Consider the following 20,178-nt stretch of genomic DNA (forward strand, 5'->3'; position numbering starts at 1 on the left):
TGGCAATGCTTGCATTAGTTTACGGATATTATCAATGTCATATTCACGGTGAATCATAACTTTTTAAAACGCTTTCTATTATCATTACCTCAGAGCACAGGTTTCATTTTATTTTTGATCCAAATTGCCTCACCCTTAAATTTGTTTAAACATAGTTGTGTATTGCGCAAACAACCTAGCTATTTTCCCATCTCTTTATTTCAGTTTTGTTTCCTGGAGTCTTCAAACTGCTGAAACTGAAGGCGTTCAACACAGATGTATTTCTTTACTTTAAGGACCTCTGCCTCAAGATTATTGAGGGTCGCAAAGAAAAGAAAAGTGTAAGTATCTCCTTAGGTGTGCTTTACCATGTTGCGCATTTAGGTTTTGTTGCGGAGAGAGCAAGAACATGGCGACCAGTGTTGCGGAGTGTCCACTCCGGAGTTGGAATGATTCCGGAATCATTCTGCATTTTCGCGACCCCGGAATGGAATGGGAATGGAATGGCGGCAACGTTGAGGGGAATGGAATTGGAATGGAATTGAATTCCTTTTGCCCGGAATGGAATGGGAATGAAATGGGCCAGGTTCTTTATATTTTATTTATTTATTTATTTATTACGTTCAGCTATACCAAGCCAGTCAGGGAGTCGGTTGTTCAGAAATAAAATGAGCGGGATACTGCGAACCTGCGTAAGGCCCTACCAGACTTGTACGCAAAAAAAAAAAAAAAATGCAACACAAAAAACAAGCGTCAAAGCAAAGAACAGAGGGGGGAGGAGGGGGGCGGTGGCGACTTTCACCAGTGAAGTTCAATACATATCTGAATGCGTCTGCGACTGTGATATTGCATGGCTCAAGGGTATGTCATCAGTTGACGTGAACGTGACCCGCTGTTCTGGTGATCCGATACCAAGGAAGGAGGCCAGACGTGGCCTCGCTGTTCCGACCCAGACTTCGTACTCCTGCGACTCGTCTCGAGCACGCTGTTTCTCGGAGAGCTCGCACCTGTGCCCGCCATCTCAGGTCGCAATCCACGAGGTCTCTGTTTGAATGATGCTAGGCGAAACTTGATGACTGCCATTCATGCTTTGGAGGCGGAGAGTCGGCAGGAAGGACCGTCACAACAGGAATGCCACCGTATCTATTTTTCAACCGTAACAGAAGATAAGACATGTGCTTCAGTATGCTTCAGGTGGTCCACATTTCTCGAAAATTCCAAATGCAACTGCCTGCATGGTCTTCAACGAGGTCACCTACAATGAAAGCACGCATTGTCCTTTCATACAGCAGCGTGGGTAAAGTTTCATGTTCAAGGCAACACCTACAGATTCAAGAATACTAGTTCATCCCAACGTGACGTCATGTGATCAGTGCTGACAGGGGTGCCCTTATTGGACAGGGAAGTGGTGATGTTTTGAAGGAATATGTTTACCGGTCGAAGTCTTTTCGCATCACTGGTCAGAGAGACAGGATGCCAGGGAAGGGACCGCAGTCAGTCCTTCATGGAACGTTTTTTTAAACCCATTGAGGACTCATCGTCCGGAACCACTACCTTCAAGGCGAAGTGCCAAGCCTGCGAAAAAGTAATTTTGGGACCAAAAAAAACAACAACTTTTACTTCAAACTTAAAGCCTCATCTCAGTTGGCGTTTCAAAGAAATTTGAAAAAATGTATTGCATTATCAGTAGATATATTTCTGCCCTCCCTAAAATGTAATCGTGTATTTGCATTTCCAAAGAATTTTTGCCTCTTTTTAGAATGTATTTCCGATACGTATCGTGATACATTTTTACAGATATATTTGAGACTTGAGTATCAGTATCTTAGCAACTATTTTCATCTATCCCAGTATTTGTATTTCCGAATACATTTTTGAATATTTCTGTCCAACCTTGCAACATAATGCGGCTGCCAAGTGATACTTTTAACGTTTAGGAATTAGAGGAATGGAATGGAACGATTCAGCCATTCCAGGAGTGGGAATGGGCCCAGTGTCCCCATTCTTAGGAGTTGAAAGGAATGGAATTATCGAAAACTCTAATTCCCCGGAATGGAATGGGAGTGGAATGGGGGTCCCCATTCCGCAACACTGATGGCGACCATCTTCTGACAACGTTTTTCACTCGACTGTCTAAATCTTAATCACTTCAAACAAGCAAAACGGTCAGCTCAGTTTTCAAATGTTTCTGCCAACACCACACATACTCTCTCCCCTTGATGCGCGAGCAGGATGAGGTGTCCAACTGTCCAGCTTGTGAAGCAGATACACATACAGAGGGGTCAGTCGTGGATTAGGACCGAGGGTCATGTTACAAGATTGCAGGGCCCGTCTTCTAAAATGTCCAACAGTGTGATTTGTCTTTTTTATGTTGTAGTATTCTAAAGCTTATACTCTGATGATACACACGTAACTGAGAATTAAGGGCCACCTTTCTCATTGTTTTTGGCTCAAGACAGCTTACAAACATGGAGAAAATAATAGTGTCTGACTGGTAAAAGGTTTCTATTCTTGATTGCATAAGAAAATATCAACTTTCGTAATGAAATGCCACGTGATTGTAGAAGTTCTAAATGCGCCACGCAGCAATATTAGTGCAGTGAAATAAACTCGAAAAGCAACGCCAGTCAGCTGTCAGCCAATAAAAATAAACAAAGAATATAAGTCTCGTGTTTTTAGCTAGGGGCCGCATATTTAACATGTTCAATAAAGCGAACTTTTACGTAGCTGGCTAAAAGCAGCCCCATGGGGCTGCTTTTAGCCAGCTACGTAAAAGTTCGCTTTATTGACCTCCCCGGTGACGTCATCGATGTCACCGGGATGTCACCCGTGACCTCCCCGATCGATGTCACCCGTGACCTCCCCGGTGACGTCATCGATGACGTCATCGGGGAGGTCACGTGACCCTTGGGGTGGTCACGTGACCTGGGGGTGTCACGTGACCTCCGGGGTCACGTGACTTTGGGTGTCACGTGACCTTGGGGTGACTTGGGGGTCACGTGACCTTGTGATGACCTTGGGGGCCACGTCACCTTGGGATGACCTTGGTTACGCCGACGCCGACGCCGACGGCGACGGCGACGCCGACAACAACGCCGACGGCGACGGCGACGCCGACACCGCTCAAGCCGGGAACGGGCCCCTAAGAGCTGCGCTCTAAAACTTTCTTGATGGTAGCGCTTCCCCGTGTGACTTCCTCGGAACGAATGGAACTCGGCCTGGTCGGGCGGTATTGACAGGCGACCCACAATCTTTGCAAGCGAACCGATGCTGCCATGCTTGAGACAGAGATCGTAGGACATATATTGAAAGGCATTGCGGAAGACGCGTTTGCCATGATCGTTTCACGGAACCCGACTATGGTGACTCAAAGTCCTGAGTGTCGGCGATGGGAAGCGCATAGGAACCTACGCATCGCTAGTCAATCTACCGTCTCCAGGATAAAAAAACTGCGTCGCCTCATACTGGCCCCACGAACGAGCTGAAGAACCTCGTCAGTGGCTTAATTAAAGAGGAATTCTCACTACTATTGCCGTCGCCTCCCTCCTTCCTCGCTGCTAACAAGCAAGCCGTCACGAAGGACAGCCTGAGACGTCTCATTCGTGAAGAATTATCGACCTCCTCCCCGATACTCACAGAAACAGTATGAACCGCTTCACCTTTGCGCCATTACCATCGTTGTTCGCATCAACCTCATGAGTCCTCTTGACCTTTTTATCAGCGGAATAGCAACGGAGAACGCCGCTGAGACAACCAGTATCGACCGGAAATTCGGCGCCATATTGTTTTTATTGCGGCACATAAGGACATGCTGCACGGGATTGTCATCGTCGCAAGTGGGATACTTCAAAAACCGCCTACGCTTTGCTGCAAACTTCTTCGTATGATCTAGACCAGGACCGCTACGACAATCTTAATCACGGCGATCGTATACAAACTACTTTACTAGATTCAACTCGCCGCGACGTTCAGCATCCCCGCCAACCATGGTCGCAGCAGCAGGAGCCCTTCACCCGGCTATTGGTCGTCTTCACCATTTCAGTCCGACCAGACCTTTCCCAAGCCTTCATTCGCGGGGAAAACTAAATGAAGCAACTCAAGTGGGTGCAGCCGCTTGTGGACTTAAGGAACATTCCTTACTGACCATTTCATCATTGAACTTGCTAGATATCCCCAAGAACGGTGAGATTCACGGAATGAATCGACACTGGTGCATCTATCTATTATTAAGAACAGTGTTAGAAAGAAATTACGGTTTCTTGGTACACTTTGGAAAGGAGGTGGTCTACATGGTGTTAATGCATCTCTGATTCATGCAGTTGGCGTAGTTTCCGTGTCCATCACCATTGGAACTGACTCTCGAAGGAATCTAACGCAGTTAGAGCGTTATCCTTGGACTTTTTAGCTACACATCACGTACTTATTGATTGCGGGAGAAACGAGGTATATGTAAGTGACGTTGAAAACCATTCGGATTCTATTCTCGGCGAAACCGTCGCTTTTCGATCCGTCATTGTCCATCGTGCTCATCCAGATTAATGCAAACGCAACTGACTAGGACTATAATTACTTGAGCCTAAAAGGGAACTTCTTTTCCAAAAATTAATCTCCTTGCCTGCAGCACTTGCTACCTCGCGTGACCACCAAACTTCTGTATGGATCACCAACAAACCCCATATCGGTCAAGTTCTGCCCACTGGTTCCTGTGTAGCCACGGCCGATATTGAGAAAATTCAGCACATCAATACCATTAGCGACACACCATTCCAGTCGTGTTCATCACATACCAAACCACACAAGTTCAGAACAGGTGCCTCCTTGCGATGATTGATTCTTGTTTATTGGTTTGCACTCGTGGTCTCTTAATGAACCTCCTAGATGGCTTCGAGGATATATATGACTTCGATCCGAAAACTTTAGGTGACACCAGCACTGTACAACAAACTATTGACATAGGAGACCACCGTCCATTACCGAGTCGTCCCTATCGCGGTTCCCAAACTGCACGACAAGTTATTTAAAAGGAGGTTAACGACAGGCTACACCAAAACATATTTGAAGAGTCATCCAGTCCCTGAACTTCGTCGGTTGTACTAGTTTTTAAAAAGAAAGATGGTAGCCGGTGATTCTGTGTTGACTACAGTCGTTTAAAATTGCATCACAAAAAATAGGTGTTTATCCTTTGCCGCGTATAGATGATGTCCTTGTTATATTGCATGGCGCCAGCTACCTTTCATCACTCGTCATGTGGTAAGGATACTGGCGACTAAGTGAGGACGAGAGAGGTAGAGAAAAATCAGCGTTTGTAACACCTGATGGCTCGTACCAACTCCCCGTAATGCCGTTCGGGCCCTACAATGCACGCGCCAAAACACACGGGCTAGAAAGTAGACAAACAAGGGCGCACTCAAAATTAACGTTTATTTGAAAAAAAAAAAAAAAACACTCATATATATATGTATACCCCAGGCCAACAAAACAGTTACGGCTAGTTCCGGTGTAACCTCCGTAACAAAGGAAAATAACCAGTTTGCCGGGAAAGACAGTGACGTGTCACCAGGGATGGGCAAAATACATGCAAATATGTATCGAAATACAAATACAAAATACTTCGTCAAAAAAGTATTTAATTACAAATCTAATTACATCTCCAAAAAGGAATTTAAGTACAAGCTGCAAATACAACCAAATGTATTTGGTCTCCTCCAAATACTTTTCCAAATACATTCCTCAAAATTTGCGTCAGCGACTTCAGGGCACCTGCAACGGGTTTCTGGGTATCTCATTTTAATTTGGCATCGCACACTCGAGAGTTAGTGTGCGAGGCTCTAGTAACGTAATAGAAATATAATCACAAAAAATGTAATCAGCTCGGACGTAATAAATGAAAAAAGTACAGAGCTTCAAGCAGCTTTTTTTGACGATTACATTTTGGTATAGACCAACAAAGAACCGAGACAACCAAGGCGCGCAGCTTTAGCTAGAGAATGTTTTATTGTTGCAACTCGCGCCAGTTACGAAAATCTGGACGACCCGTGCATTTAGAATGTTCCAGGCAAAAACATGGATGGAAATCAGGCTGGAAAGCATCACAAGGTGTCACAGGCACTTATTCAGCCAGTCTGCCTGTGAACGTCGATTTCGTCACTATTCTTGCACTGGACTAGCACCGTAATCACAAAGTCACCAAACGCTTGTGCTTGATCGAGAGACACTGCATTCGGTGCAGAACGTAGTTTTCTTCCTGCTCTGGACAGTGACAATAAATTTGAGGGATGTATTTTCGCCCACAAAATTGTATTTAATTACAATTGTATTTGAAATACCTACGTTTTAGTATTTAAATACACACGTCAAATACATTATTCAATTTGTAATTAAATACAAATGCAAAATACACAAAGTATTTGAAATACGTATTTCAAATACTTGTATTTGAAATACTGCCCGTCCCTGCGTGTCACTTATACACTTATCGCCCTTTGCTTTGATTTCGAACTCTTTACAAACCTAATCTGCCTACCCAGGCACGTAGCCAGGATTTTGTTTCGGTGGGGGGGGGGGGGGGGGGGGGGGGGGGGGGGGGAGGGGAGGGGGGGGCCGCCGCCTATGACAAAATGCTGTATGAGGGGAGGGGGAGAGGAGGTCCCAGCATAATGAAAGATATCGGGGGGGGGGGGAGGGGCGGGCCACGCCCCCCCCCCCCTTCCCCCCTGGCTACGTGCCTGTGCTTACCTAGCCAAAAACCTGCTGTCGCTAAATGACGCGGCACATGGGCAACGGCTGCAGTGAGTGGCAAGGTGTCGCGGCGAACTTGAATTGGTTCGCGTGGCCGCGGCATGGGGCCGAGCGCACGATCATTGAAATACTTGCCTGTCCGGCCGATATAAGAGCTGCATGACAAAGGTACAGAGCGCGACAGTGTTAGCGCGAACAAGCGATCGTCGTTTTTTTTCAGTTTTTCTTTTTGAAACCAAGGGATGTAATCCAAGTTATTATTGCTCCTGAAAGAGCTCATTTAGTTCTATAATGTAAGCGATAACATTTCGTGATCGCTAATACTATTTCGAAGTAAATGCGAAAATGCGCCGATGTCGTGTTCGCGCTAGCAGTGTCGCGATGTGTACGTATTTCAAACTCCATTCCCGTGGTGCCCTTCGTGTATTTGATGCGAAGCCTGGTTTGGAAAGAATCTGTAGAATCAGTGGAACTATACCTGTGTTTTTGGGCGCTTACCTAGGTGATCATGAAATAACCTGCCCGAATTGCCACTTTTTTAGCAATTCACCCGCGATATTCGAAAGAACGATGGATACCTTATTGCGCGGCCTCGGGTGGGGAACATGTTTATGTTATTTAGACGACGTGGTACTGTACTCTGCCTCCATTGATGAGCATTTATCTCGACTTCGCGCAGTTTTTTTTGTGTTTCCGAAGTGTTTTCCTGCAATTAAATTCCAAGAAATGCAGAAATTAACCTCTCTCTGCTGCAAGAAAAATAGACAGATTGTATTTTTTCACGACGCTTATTATGCAACATTTAATTTTAAATGTATTCATTTCTGCCTTACTAACACAACAGCATAGAGGTTTAATTATTCCCTAAATTAGAATCATTGCAATGCTACACTATTACTTTTCTTTTTCCCTTTAGTATATTGTATCATTGACTGGAACAATTTGCCTGATCATATTGTAAACAATCATAGTTTTACCTTACTTAAAGACCAATGTAAACCATTGTAAGGCTGCCTGACCCGAACTTGTATTTCACTTCATCATTGTAACGCGAGATTACTAAAATAGTTTTCTTTTTGTGTTCAGTTATCACCTCTAACACTTTTGTTATTATCACTTTACTGGCCATATCTTAATGGACTAAAACCCGGTATCACTTTTTGCGTTGCTTTTGTTCTCTTTTCTGCGGTGTGATACGATGTGTTTCTTGTGTATGTGTGTGCGTGCGTTTTTGTTTTTATTCTTCCTTGTGTAATGAATTCTCTATAAGGATTCCCTTTAAGTCAGTAAGATAAAATAATATGAAAATACGTTTGGGGGGAGCGAGTGGAAACATCAACAATATCGTTATTTTAACATTGTGCACACCCATCTGTAATATTTATTTTTTGCTTTTTTTTATTTTAGAGGCAAGAGGATTTCTTGCAACTAATGATGGATGCCCAAGACGGTAGCATAACAACCACGGTTGAAACTGCACAATCGACCGAAGAGAAACTCTTCAACCTTGACTCGGAGATCAAGATGGACACCTCTTTTCTTGGAGGCATTAAAGGTCTGTTTTGTCTACGTTGTTTTGCAAGACAGCTGGATATAAATCGCAGCCATGCTGAGTTTCCTTCCTTTCCCCGGTGCTTTCTCATGTACCACGCCTAACTTGGTACAAGCTGGGCAATCCTAGGTTCTTAATTTGGGACTAATACTGGTTTGCTTCAAGGCATTAGTGCCAAAGTACTCATATTTGGCGTTAATGCATGAATCCGGCAGCAGTAATGCATGAATCCGGCACTTTGGCGATTTATGCCCAAACGTGCCAGATAACAGCCAAGCCATCAACAGTGAAGCCTAACTTTGGCACTTGTTTGGCGAAATTGGTGAAAGACACCCAAGCCGTCGCGAAAGAAGGTGAAGTTTATCTCTACCTTGGCTCCTTCAGGTATTTTAAGGACCTTTATTCCCAAAGAAAACCCAAATTTTGGCCAAAAGGACTCGCCTGAGTTATCACATGTCTGGTTTCACCCTTTCGAGTGCCCCCTTCTACCTGATGCTTCTTCGATTTTTTTCCTCTATTTTTCAGTGTCCGTACTTCCTGGTTCGTTCTTCCTCTAATCTTTTGCCATCGTTTTGTAATTGTTTTTGCTTCCACTATACCATTTTCGTTCCTTATGTCGCCTTTTAGAGCCCCTACTCTCTACAGTTCAACTGTATCTCTTTCCCTGGTGCCTATTTCTTTCATTTCTTTCTTCTACCCAATCGACATGTCACTGCACTGCGTGTTTCATAATTACTGCTCTAAGGATACATGACACGGAACATGCGTGGTTTTGCTGCACCCAAGTTCTGATAGGTTGATGCACCATCTCTTTTCACAGCATTCGAATCTGTTCAGCTAGAATAGTTACACCAGTGGTCGGCAACCTTTTGCTGCAGTGGGCAAAATCATCACAAAGCGAAGATTTAGCGGGTCGGACGGAGAGACGGAGATTGGAGGAAGTTGGGGGGGGGGGGGGGGGGGGGGGGGGTCAAGTTGAAAAATTGGAAGATAAAATACTTTAATACTAAAAGTGATATGCCAAGATGTCATATTGATCCAGGTAGACGTAACAGAAGATTGCTGGAGTCACCCCTCAGTAAGGTGTTGCGTGTTCATTATTGCTTTCCAAGATGCAAACATTCATATTGAGACACGTACCCCAGAGTCGTAAAATACTTTGGAGGTGTTCATCTGTCAGTCGCAAGAACCACTTTTAACTCCTCGGTGTTCATCTTGTAAAAGTATTTTCGCTGATATAGACCGTTTTACTGAAAGAGGGCTAGAGAGAAAAGTAAAAAGGGCTGCCGGCGCTTTCCTCCTTTCCTGAGTGGTTAGGATAGGAACGAGCGAAATACCTGTATGGACGCCGGTGTTCCTTCAAGGGCGGTTATTTTCTTCGCGGTTTGCTCTATTTTACTTACTTCCGAGTGTAGTTAAAGCTCAAGGAATCAGTGACGACAATTCTCTGATCATCGGGACATCATTATTTGTTGATAGGCTGCAGGAATAGCAGCCGAAAGCGCAGAATATTATCGGATGCCATCTGTATCGCGCACAAGATCCGACAAGGCAACCGCGGCTGCAATGTCTTCAAACTTCATTGCTTTCCAAATGACTAAAACCTCCGGCGGCAGTAATTGCGTCCGTATACAAAAAATAATTTTCCCCGACACCATCCTCTGGAGTGCGCTCGGAACATTTCGCAAAAAGAGCGCTCACCGAACTTACCTCTCTACCCTCGATGAACATGGGCTACGCTCGCAAGGTGGGCGCAAGTTTTCTCGTGACAGCCGCTGTTTCAGCTTTTAACTTTTCAAACTTTATTTATCTTAATGCTTATATATTACAGTGGTAACAATGACTCGAGTTTATTATCTACAACGCTTAGTTGAAGACTCATTTCCGCCGCCGGGTGTGGCCGAAAATTCTCCAAAAGTTAGGTCTACTGGTCTTTCTTAATCGCGGTCTCCTGCGCCATAGCATAGAGCTGTGAACTTACGTACAATGTCACAACGCGACTGTGTTCTTATTTTGCAAATTAGTAAATAATGTAGCTGAAAAACAAAACACACTTCAATTTGTATTTGCTGAAGCATGCTCATGCATCGGTTTCGAATCGTTGAATCATTGATCGACTCTCTATATCAATGGGCCCATCTCGACTTCGCTGTTTTCAGTTCTAGACAAAAGACACGCTTGTCGACACGGAATCCTCAATTGAAACCTTTATAAACATCTGCAAGTCGGAGGGAGCTGCCTTCAATCGTTCCCTGCAATTCTCTTAATTCGCGCTTCCTTGTTCACATGAAATACAAGAAAGAATAAAACATGAGGGACGGACAAAACACATTTGTCTGTCCTTCATGTTTTATCATTTCTTGTATTTAACTTGTATTTAACACTCTCAATCGAAGTATATTGTTCACATTATATTGCAGTGTTGTAAACAAGACGACAAAAAAAAAACTGAAAGAAAATTTAATCGCTGTTAACTGAAATAGTATTTTGAGTATTCCCGTCCGATTTCTAACGGTTGCGCGTTCAGTGCCGCGTTCAGTGCCGCTCTTTTCGGCATCGCCGCACTAGCGGATGCCACAACGCAGGCCAAGAAATGTTCCCAATGAGTTGAAAAACAGCATTCGCGCCACACAAGAATACAATACGCGCCTTAAGTCGGATACCCAGCACTTTGGAGCGCTCAACCAGCACACCCAAAGTTTCTAACCACTCGGCATGGCTGCGGAATCTGACGCTCGCTAGATGGCGCCACAGTATTCAAAATGGCGATGACCACGATAACACGGCTGTCCAAAACACTTGGATCAAGGCCTCTGCAAAAATTTCGTAGATTTAAAATATGTTGTTCATGGAGGCCAGCGGAAAACTTAACAGGGTCGTTCGCTACAGATGCATTCCCCAGTTCATTGCCTATTCAGGTATCAGATAATCAAGGACTTCTATCTGGAAAATCTCTCGAACTTGTTCAGAGTTAATTCGATTGGTTATACCGGGTTTCCAACCGAAAATACATACCTCTTGTACGTGTGTTGAAGGGGGGGGGGGGGGGGGGGGGCTTTTTTAATGGTGTGCCGGGGACCGTATAATATTGCTCCGCAGGAAGCCGGACGCCGACCCCTGATGTACACGATCAAGATTAGTCAAGCAAACTAGCGTCATTATTGCTTAACACTATGAAATTAATAAATGTGACGTTGTTGACATTTCTTAATTTTCAATGTTCTTTAACTTTTATAGCCTTAACCGAAGACGAGGCCATGGCCCAGTGCGTTCTCTTTTTTCTTGCGGGCCAAGACACGACGTCATCCGTTATTTCATACACTGTCTACCTTCTTGCGCTGCATCCCGAAATCCAAGCGAAACTGAGAGAAGAAGCGGATGAGTGCTTCAGACAACACGTAAGCCGTTGGATGCATACTCGTAACACACCGCCATGCATGTAAAACTACTAGATTTTAAAAAAAGAAAATTGAAAAGGCTGGATTTGTTTATAACAACTCCAGACGTACAGTCGGGCGAAAGGTTAAGTACTCCACCATTGCAGTGTCTTGTCCGAATTCTCGGTTATTTTTAAGCTATGCTGACGTACGATTGTTAAGCCCTAGCTTTGTTTAATTCAGTCTTGTACACGTTACTCAAAAAAGTAATCGATTACAATTACTAGTACTCTTGGCGAAAAGGTATTCGATTAGATTACTTCATTACTCGACAGCAAAAGCAATTGGACATTACTTTAAGAAGTAACCGTTACTTTTCCGATTACTTCATTGTGGGAAGACTTACATCTTTAGCGCTCAAAACAACGAACCACTTCCAACCTATATTTTACATTTTCACAAGTATTGAAGAAGAAAAAACGGGTTCGCACTTCGTGGTCGTTGCACCTTCACAGTGCGGACACAAGCATAGAAGTCGTTTGAAAAAAGTTTAATGATTTGGGCGTTCGCCAGTTGGGGGGAGGGAGGCGGGGGGGGGGGGGGGGGGGGCGGAGGGGGTTTTAGAGAGTTGTCGCTCAAAGTTTGCGTCACCCATTTTCTCACGTTTTCTTGTAAATATGTCTGCTGCTACGCTGAAAACCCTTTGAACTGAGGCACTGGACGGGAGTGCCATATTGTGCCTCATGAATGTTTTGTGCTCTGCATTGAGCTTTTTCAGCGAAGCAATGGAAGTACTATTTACCTCGAAGATAGAGCAAAGCTCCGTCGTCGCAGCCGTTGCCTGATATTCGAGAGTTGTATACTCCGCGACAACTTTTCTTGGCAATGCAGTTGAAGGTAGAGGCCCGCGTCCCCTCTCCCATTTTGAGTGTGCGCGGGCTCTCCTCCTCTCCCCGGAAATGGGGGAGGAGGAGAGCCTGCGTACATTTAAAATGGGAGAGGTGACGCGGGCCTCTGCCTTCCACTGCATTGCCAAGAAAAGTTGTCGCGGATTGTAGTAGATCCTTGCGAAACCTCCGATGCCCCCGATAACGATATGATGCATGCGCAAGGGCGGCGGTGGAGTATCGGGTATTGTTATCGGAGTCATCGGACCGATCTACTAAAATTTTCCATTGTCAAAATCGCAAAGCTGTAGAAGTCGTCATACATCTAGCCAAACCTAGAATAATAATTTATTTATGTACATTTGACAATACCGGCATATAGGGTGATAATTAAATAATAAATGAAATTTGGATCGATATTCTTCTTCCTTTGGTTCTGAACAGTTCGTCCCTCGGTTGAGAAATTGGTGAATAAGAAATAGTTTACAATATATAAATATAAGTAATAAAAAAAAAGACACCATTTTCGAAGTGCTCGCAAAAATCTGACTCACAAAAAGGGTGACTGAGATGCAGATAACCTGGCTGGAATTCACAAATAAAGTGTGACAGCCCTAAAAGTTGCATTACAAAAAAAAAAAAAAAAAGCAAGTAGCTTTTAAAATAGGGTCAAATAAGGTAAAAGAAACCGAAAAAGGCATCCTGTTTTCTAAGAAAAGAAGATAAGTGTGCAGGAACGAGCGAGGATGTTTGTGGCAATAACACCTTCACATATTATCACATCTCTTTTAGTGGATTTTAGGGTAGACCAGAAGGCTCTGGGGCAGACGGAGCGTTGTCTCGTGTTGTGACATTATGAAAATGGTTGTAGTCACTATAACCTAGAAGGGCATGGTTAATTCTTGTCTGTGCACTAACCATCTCGATCTTTTCGAAGAGGCATACAATCACCTGGTATCCTCCTCTCCCCGTCTTCGATCGCAAATAAAAACAAAGGCACTAAAAAAATCGGGTATAGCTTGCTCCCCCCCCCCCCCCTTTTTTTTTTCTTTTTTGTAGAAATGCATTTGGACCTTCTGACATTGTTGTTAGGGTCTAAAAAAAACTTCAGAGGCTTGGTTTTGCAAAACAAAAAAGGCTTTGGGAACTGAAGAGTGGCAAGCCTCCCTTTGCGCCGGTCAATTCGCTTGACAGTGTCATTTCGCTCGAGTTTACGAAAATAAAAACAACCTTTTATTTAGAAAAGGGGGGAGTGTTGGGTCCTAAAAGAATGTAGCGGATTACATCAAATTCGTTACATAAAAATTTTAATATATTACTTTAAAATTTGTCTAGAAAATATGTAATTATTCCGTTACTAAATTACAGATAAATGTGAGGGATAACAAGTAATTTCGTCACTTGTAACGGATTACGTACAAGTCTGATTCTGCTCCCTCTGACTTCGCCCTGAATGGCCTTTGTTACGCTTCCCTGGGGCTTTCCTGGGGAATTCCCACTCCCAGTACCAGCTCGGAAAAAAAAAAAAAACGAACTTTCCACAGAAAATGTACATACAAAGGGGTTGACCTCGTTTCCTACAGCGGCACAAAAATCTTTCTTTTTTTTCGTTCGAAAAAAGAAGAAAATTTTATTTTTGTCATTTCAGAAAAAAGGTGTGCGCGGGGGGGGGGGGGGGGGGGGGGGATCGAAAAAATAGAAAATAGAAAAATAGTAATCGTTAGAAGTAATTTTTATTACTTCAAACAGTGATCTGATTACTCTTGTGATTACTGCCTAATACAAGTAATCAACTGATTACAAAATTACTCCAAAAAGTAATCGATTACAAGTAATTTGATTACTTGTAATGCGTAAGGTACAAGTCTGGTTCAATTACACATTCATATGCATCTAGTACAAAACCTTGAAACTGATTTTTTCTATACAACATGCTCGCCTTGTTCATTGAACACCATGGTCATCTATATGACGATGATAGCTATATAACACGTACATTGGCAGTGTTTTTTAGGCAAAAGCAGGCATCGTGATTGCCGAGGGGAGATGTCCTGGTTCCTAGTGGCCAACCTCTAAAAGTTTTTCCATTTGGAATATACGGGGAGAGAATATAATGTTTGCTCCATTAGAAATAGTGTGCTCTTAGACCTGACAATGCACAGTAATCCTATTTCTTTAAAAGTTGCATAGGTTAGACGCGGTTCGTTCCGTTAATTTTGTACTTAAAAGATCAACATACGTTCCGACACCGGTCTCAGACACACTATGAGTATAGTCAATTTGAAACATAACCACCAAAAACGTAACTTTTGACTCTAAATCAGTTTCAAAACTAGAACGCATAAAACGCTAAATTACAAAAATGATGTATGTACCTTAGGGACTGTTCACATCTAATTCTGGGTTGCGTCTCTTTAATTTAAATAACGCGTATGGCGTCACTATTCAAGAAATTCACTAATTTGCCTCTAGGCAATTTTATTTATTTATTTATCTAGGCTATTTATCCACATACACTGTTCATCCTGTTCAGGGCAGTTACTAGGGTGGAAAGAAAAAAACAGCACATATCAATCACACTCTTATACATAAAATTAGCACAACCCACGTGAGTGCACCGTGTAACATTCGACCTTGTACACTTTTTTTAGGGTGTGTGAAAAAAAATAATAGCAAGACACTCAAAGCTTCGGTATAATGCAAGTTCGCCTCTCCAGCTTATCCTCTGAAGCGGCAAAATTTTCTCTGCTCACAACATCGCCCGGTAGCTCGTTCCAGTCCTGTACATTTCAATTACAATTTGTTATACGGTTTCTTCTAGCTAGTAGTTACGATTTTGACCTGTGGGGACCCAATTCGCGAGCTTGCGTAACAGACCATCCATAACGCGAAACTTTAGAAGCTATCACTTGGCTCCAAAAACCGTAGCAAGGCTGAGGCCGTCAGCTTTCATTCAAGCGCCGTCTGCTCTCATTCTAGCCGTCTGATCATTCTAGCGCATAGAAAACAGATGCATTTGCCGTCTGCTTTCACTCTAGCGCATAAAAAACAGAAGCACCGCACCACTTTTTCTTATTGTGTGTGTGTCTATGGGGGGTGGGGGGAGACGTTACCATAGTTCCATTTCCTGCTTCCAAGACACCGGCTCCTGGCAATCAATACCGAAGCAAAGAATCTGAACCCGGTTATTTCCTTCGTGTTTGTGTTTTCTATTCTAGTTTTGGGTTTTAGTGATGCGCCACATCTGTTGTTTAGAGTCGAAAATAATAGCTTTGGAGTATTTGGAGTATTTCATCCTTTAAAGGAAACAGCGAACGAAAACAGGCGGAAGGCAATTTTATTTTCGACTGGAGAGGTTATGTTCTCGTTCCCTTCTTGCGATTATCAGGTGACACTTAGCGTTTATGGTAACCGAGGTTTCATTCTTTTTGTATAATGAAGTTGTTCGTTTCTTAAAATAAACAATACAATTATACATTTTCGCTACAACATGAAACACCACGATATTAGCTAAGTTCAGAAAGATTTAAAGTGCGTGCTTCGTTTCCTTCTGCGCCTGCTCATTTTTCTTTATTTCTTATCAGCATTTTCGGTGTGCCAGTTTAGCACGCATAGCTAGAGCAGGAATTTTCGAGCTCTACCACGCTTTCCACGAGCTCCTTAAGTAGTTCAAAAATTTACCAATTTAATGATTTGTGATGACGCTCAGCAAGTTTTTATTTATATATTGTTTGCTTTTGCTAATTTAAATTTAATCATGCAACACTAATTAAACACTATATTATTCGAAACTCTATGTATACCTCACTAAACTGGACCCTCAGCATTGACTACTACGGTACCAATCGCCTTTCTGCACATCTTACTACGCTGGGAACGTTGGCCAATGTTCGGTGAAACATGATATAGGAAACTTGAATCATTTTACTGAAAAAATTACTGCATCCTGATAAAATTAATACCTGTTCTACAATTTATAAAAGAACAAGTGCATTCTGAGGGTAGATTTTTCTTCTAAAAAATTATAATTTTACAGCGGAGCTGTTCAGGGCTAGTTTCCCCAGGATCGTGTCCCCCGCAAAGAAATGAAGACACCGAACTCTGGACACCTGCCGCCATCTATAAGCGACGCCGGCAAGCCACATATCTGGTTGCCGCCGTCGCTCATAGATGGCAGCAGCCTTTTCATTCTGCCTTGCCGACTTGTGGCCGGCCATTACTTTCCAGTGTACAGCTCCGCTGGTCTTCTTCCTTCACCAGAGCGGAAAGGCTGAAAGTTTTTTTTGTTTTGTTTTTTTAAGTAAAGGTTTGAATAGTGCCGCAACATTGGCAGGTTATTCATTGGAAATGCCACCATGACACATAAGATTCGGTTGATTATGCAGGCTGATGGCGTTAGCAGTATAATCACATAGGTTGTGCAGTATATCAAGAAAACATCTCGAAGGAAACGAGCCAATATGACTATAAAGTTACTAGGATGAAAATACCAAAATAAATATAATTACACTAAGTATATATTGTGGTATAAAATGCGTATTAAAATGAACAAGAACTGAAGAGGCATATTGTTAATTAAAATGCCTAATTGAAATAAAACAACCTACCGGGTGTTTCTGCCAAGACTTTCCAAATTTTTCTAGACTATGGCCGTCGGGAGGAAAGGAAACTTTTTACAGGAACCAACTGCTGCCCACGGCAAACGTCGAGGAGTGAAAAAAACAACTACTAATTAGAAAAACATTTACGTAGAAGTTACTAATTAACTTCTTAATTCGCGAAAATGAACACATGGCTCCAAGTAGAAACTTGCTGAGCGTCATTGAACACCCATATTCCATTAATCCGTCAATTGTTCGACGACTTGAGGCACGTTAGGAGCGTAGAAGCGCGCTAAAGTTACCACCCGTGCAGCAGAATCAAAGGCGGGGGCGCAAAAGTGCGGATGATATTCTTAGAATCCCCATCTTCACAACGCCGGCCTTACATCTGCACAAGTGGGAACTTAAGCACACACCCGCACTTCCCAGGTGATTTACGTCGTCATAAAATTTACTGATTGAGAGTTTTGCAATGACGATAAGCATATTTTTAATTGAAACATGTTTATTTTCGCTAGTTAAAAAGTGTACTAGTACAATATAGGTAATTATTTTGCTAATTGCTATCTTTTTTTAAATCTATGACGTCCGCGGCGGCTGGTGATTCGTTCCCGAAAATAGTTTCTTGTTTTCTCGAACATGTTATTTTTAAGTATGCCTGAAAGATTTTGCAGAAACACCAGGAATATAACAGGATGCATCATTTTTCAAGAACTCTGGCTAATCTTTGCATTTGAACTCGTAGATGCGTGTAGAATGCTTTCATGCTTCTCTTCTTGTTACATGAAGGGACCGGATCCAAGCCTGGATGTTGTATCAAAGCTTAAATACCTCCACGGCGTCGTGTCAGAATCACTGAGAATGTATCCCCCCGCAGTTCGGTAAGGCACTGGTTCACTGTTCATCATATCGCGTGCCTAAAGTTTTATCAAAATATGCTATATTTGTCATTGGTGTCATATATATATTGATATTTTAATAGGATAGAGCGAGCTGCTCTCAGTGACTACGTTCTGGGTGACACCGGAATCAAAGTTCCGAAAGGCTGCGTGGTTGCCGTACCAATCTATTCAATGCATCACGACCCGGAATACTTTCCTGATCCCGCAACTTTCGACCCAAACAGGTTCGTGTAACAGTTTTCTTTTTATATATATATATATATATTCATTTTAGGTGCGAATGTCGCGAGCTGTTTTCCAACCTCGAGGTTCGACTGGCTCGTCGAACCTTCGGACATTCAGCTAATTTCGACAAAGTTCGACTCATGGACAGTCTTGCCCAACTTATGCAGCGAAATTTTTAAATTTGTGAAATATATAATTGATACAGTTGTTTATTTTATATTAGATGAAGTGATTACCAATCTCCACACAATATAGACGCCAACATACGTGCTTTTAATACTTTTGTGAGTGTATTAATGCGAAACGGTGAAACATTACACCCAACAAATGTTGCACGTATCCCCCGCCAGGTGGCGTCATTTCGTTTCTCAATCATCACGCATGCGCGCAAAGTCGAACTTGACACAATCTGCATTTTAACTTTTGTTAAACTTCGTGTTAAAACTTCGAAAAAGTACAACCTGGTCGAACTCGAAAATTGACCTTTCGAGACATTCTTTGTTTCACTTTACGATGAAACGCAATGGATTCTACGAGCCACCGGAACCAATCCGTAGCTCGGAGGGTGTCACCTGACATTCCAGCTGGGCGAAGCGACGTGGTGAGCGCGAAGTATGTCCTATGCGTGGAGCGATAAATCGACAAAGTTTGCTCATAGCTTCCGTTGCGGTTCACCGTGAGCTGAAATGATGTACGTTTTAAATATATATTTAGAAGTCTGTAGACTAAAGCATCGTTTACAAACAAGCCCACGTTTTCGCACACCTGGCGGGGACCCTGCGCATGCGCAGAAACGTGCGTGTGAGGGGATGCGTCTGCACAGGTGTCGTGCTGACGGCAGTGCCACCGCAGCAATGTGACCTCAGAAGCGTGTGTCGGCATCTACTATCCCAAATCATTAAGTGATAGATCTGTGCAAAAAGATAATATCTTTAACTTTTTATTTTATTTTGAAACAGCACTTTTATGTCGAAGGCGGCTAATTAATTGGGCAAACATCGACGATAAACGTGTGAGTTAGAAGGCTTTGCATCAAATGGATTGACTTGTATGTTTTCGATATTTGACCAACAGGTTCAGTGATGAGAACATTGACAGTATCCGCCCGTACACATACCTTCCGTTTGGAGCGGGACCTCGGAACTGCATTGGCATGAGGTTCGCCCTCGAGGCTGTCAAGTTGTCCCTCCTGCACTCCGTTCACTGCGTTGAATTCGTTCGTACCAAAAACACAAAGGTGGGCATGGCTCCTCGAAGTCTTATTCCATATGGAGCGCCTATAACTAAGAAAGACAATAGGCATCTATACTCCTGAATGTTTTTTTTTTTCTTTCTGTTTCAGGTGCCGCTGGAGTTTGTTACAGGGTTTGGGGTTCTCAACGCCAAGAACATCACAATCGGAATAAGAAAGAGAACAGCGTAAACTACTTTAACATTTGACCTACGATATCGCTGTTCACTTAATATTGGGAACAGTTTAGTATTTGATACTGCAGCAATCGATCAAATCTTGTTTAGTGCACGTCATTAATAAAGTGTTTTAATGCTGCATAGCCCTGACATTTGAAACTCACACAATTGTATTCGGTTACTTCAAGTCCCTTACATAGAAGACAGCATTTGCAACATGCAGTATGAAGTTATTTGACAAACCCTATTTGGAAATATGCGGATTAATAGAGCTTTGATTAGAGCAGAAACCCTATTTGGAAATATAAGGATTAATAGGGCTTTGATTAGAGCAGTTACAAAAAAATTCGGCAGAGGCACTTGAGACTGTAAAAGGGTTGATAACTTGGCTAGTTGGTAATTAAACATTTGAACGGTATTAGCGCACACGTATGGAGAAGATAGAAGAGACAGGAAAGAGCGCTCTTTCCTGTCTTTTCTCTCTTCTCCATACGTGTGCGCTAATAC

General features: G+C 42.9%; 1 protein-coding gene across 1 annotated transcript in view; it reads left to right on the forward strand.

Moving 5' to 3' along the window:
- LOC115327181 (cytochrome P450 3A24) overlaps positions 1-19,836 on the forward strand; it is a 49,169-nt gene extending 29,333 nt beyond the window's left edge. Inside the window, exons 9-15 of the mRNA XM_029988136.4 lie at positions 205-320; positions 8,125-8,272; positions 11,507-11,667; positions 17,924-18,015; positions 18,117-18,260; positions 19,336-19,498; positions 19,604-19,836. Of these exons, the coding sequence (XP_029843996.4) occupies positions 205-320; positions 8,125-8,272; positions 11,507-11,667; positions 17,924-18,015; positions 18,117-18,260; positions 19,336-19,498; positions 19,604-19,684 (905 nt within the window). The 3' untranslated portion in view covers positions 19,685-19,836. The remainder of the gene's footprint in view (positions 1-204; positions 321-8,124; positions 8,273-11,506; positions 11,668-17,923; positions 18,016-18,116; positions 18,261-19,335; positions 19,499-19,603) is intronic.
- The last annotated feature ends 342 nt before the right edge of the window (positions 19,837-20,178 follow it).

The sequence above is a fragment of the Ixodes scapularis genome, unplaced genomic scaffold (assembly GCF_016920785.2).
Source record: "Ixodes scapularis isolate PalLabHiFi unplaced genomic scaffold, ASM1692078v2 PGA_scaffold0__279_contigs__length_252992795, whole genome shotgun sequence".
Taxonomy (NCBI): Eukaryota; Metazoa; Arthropoda; class Arachnida; order Ixodida; family Ixodidae; genus Ixodes; species Ixodes scapularis.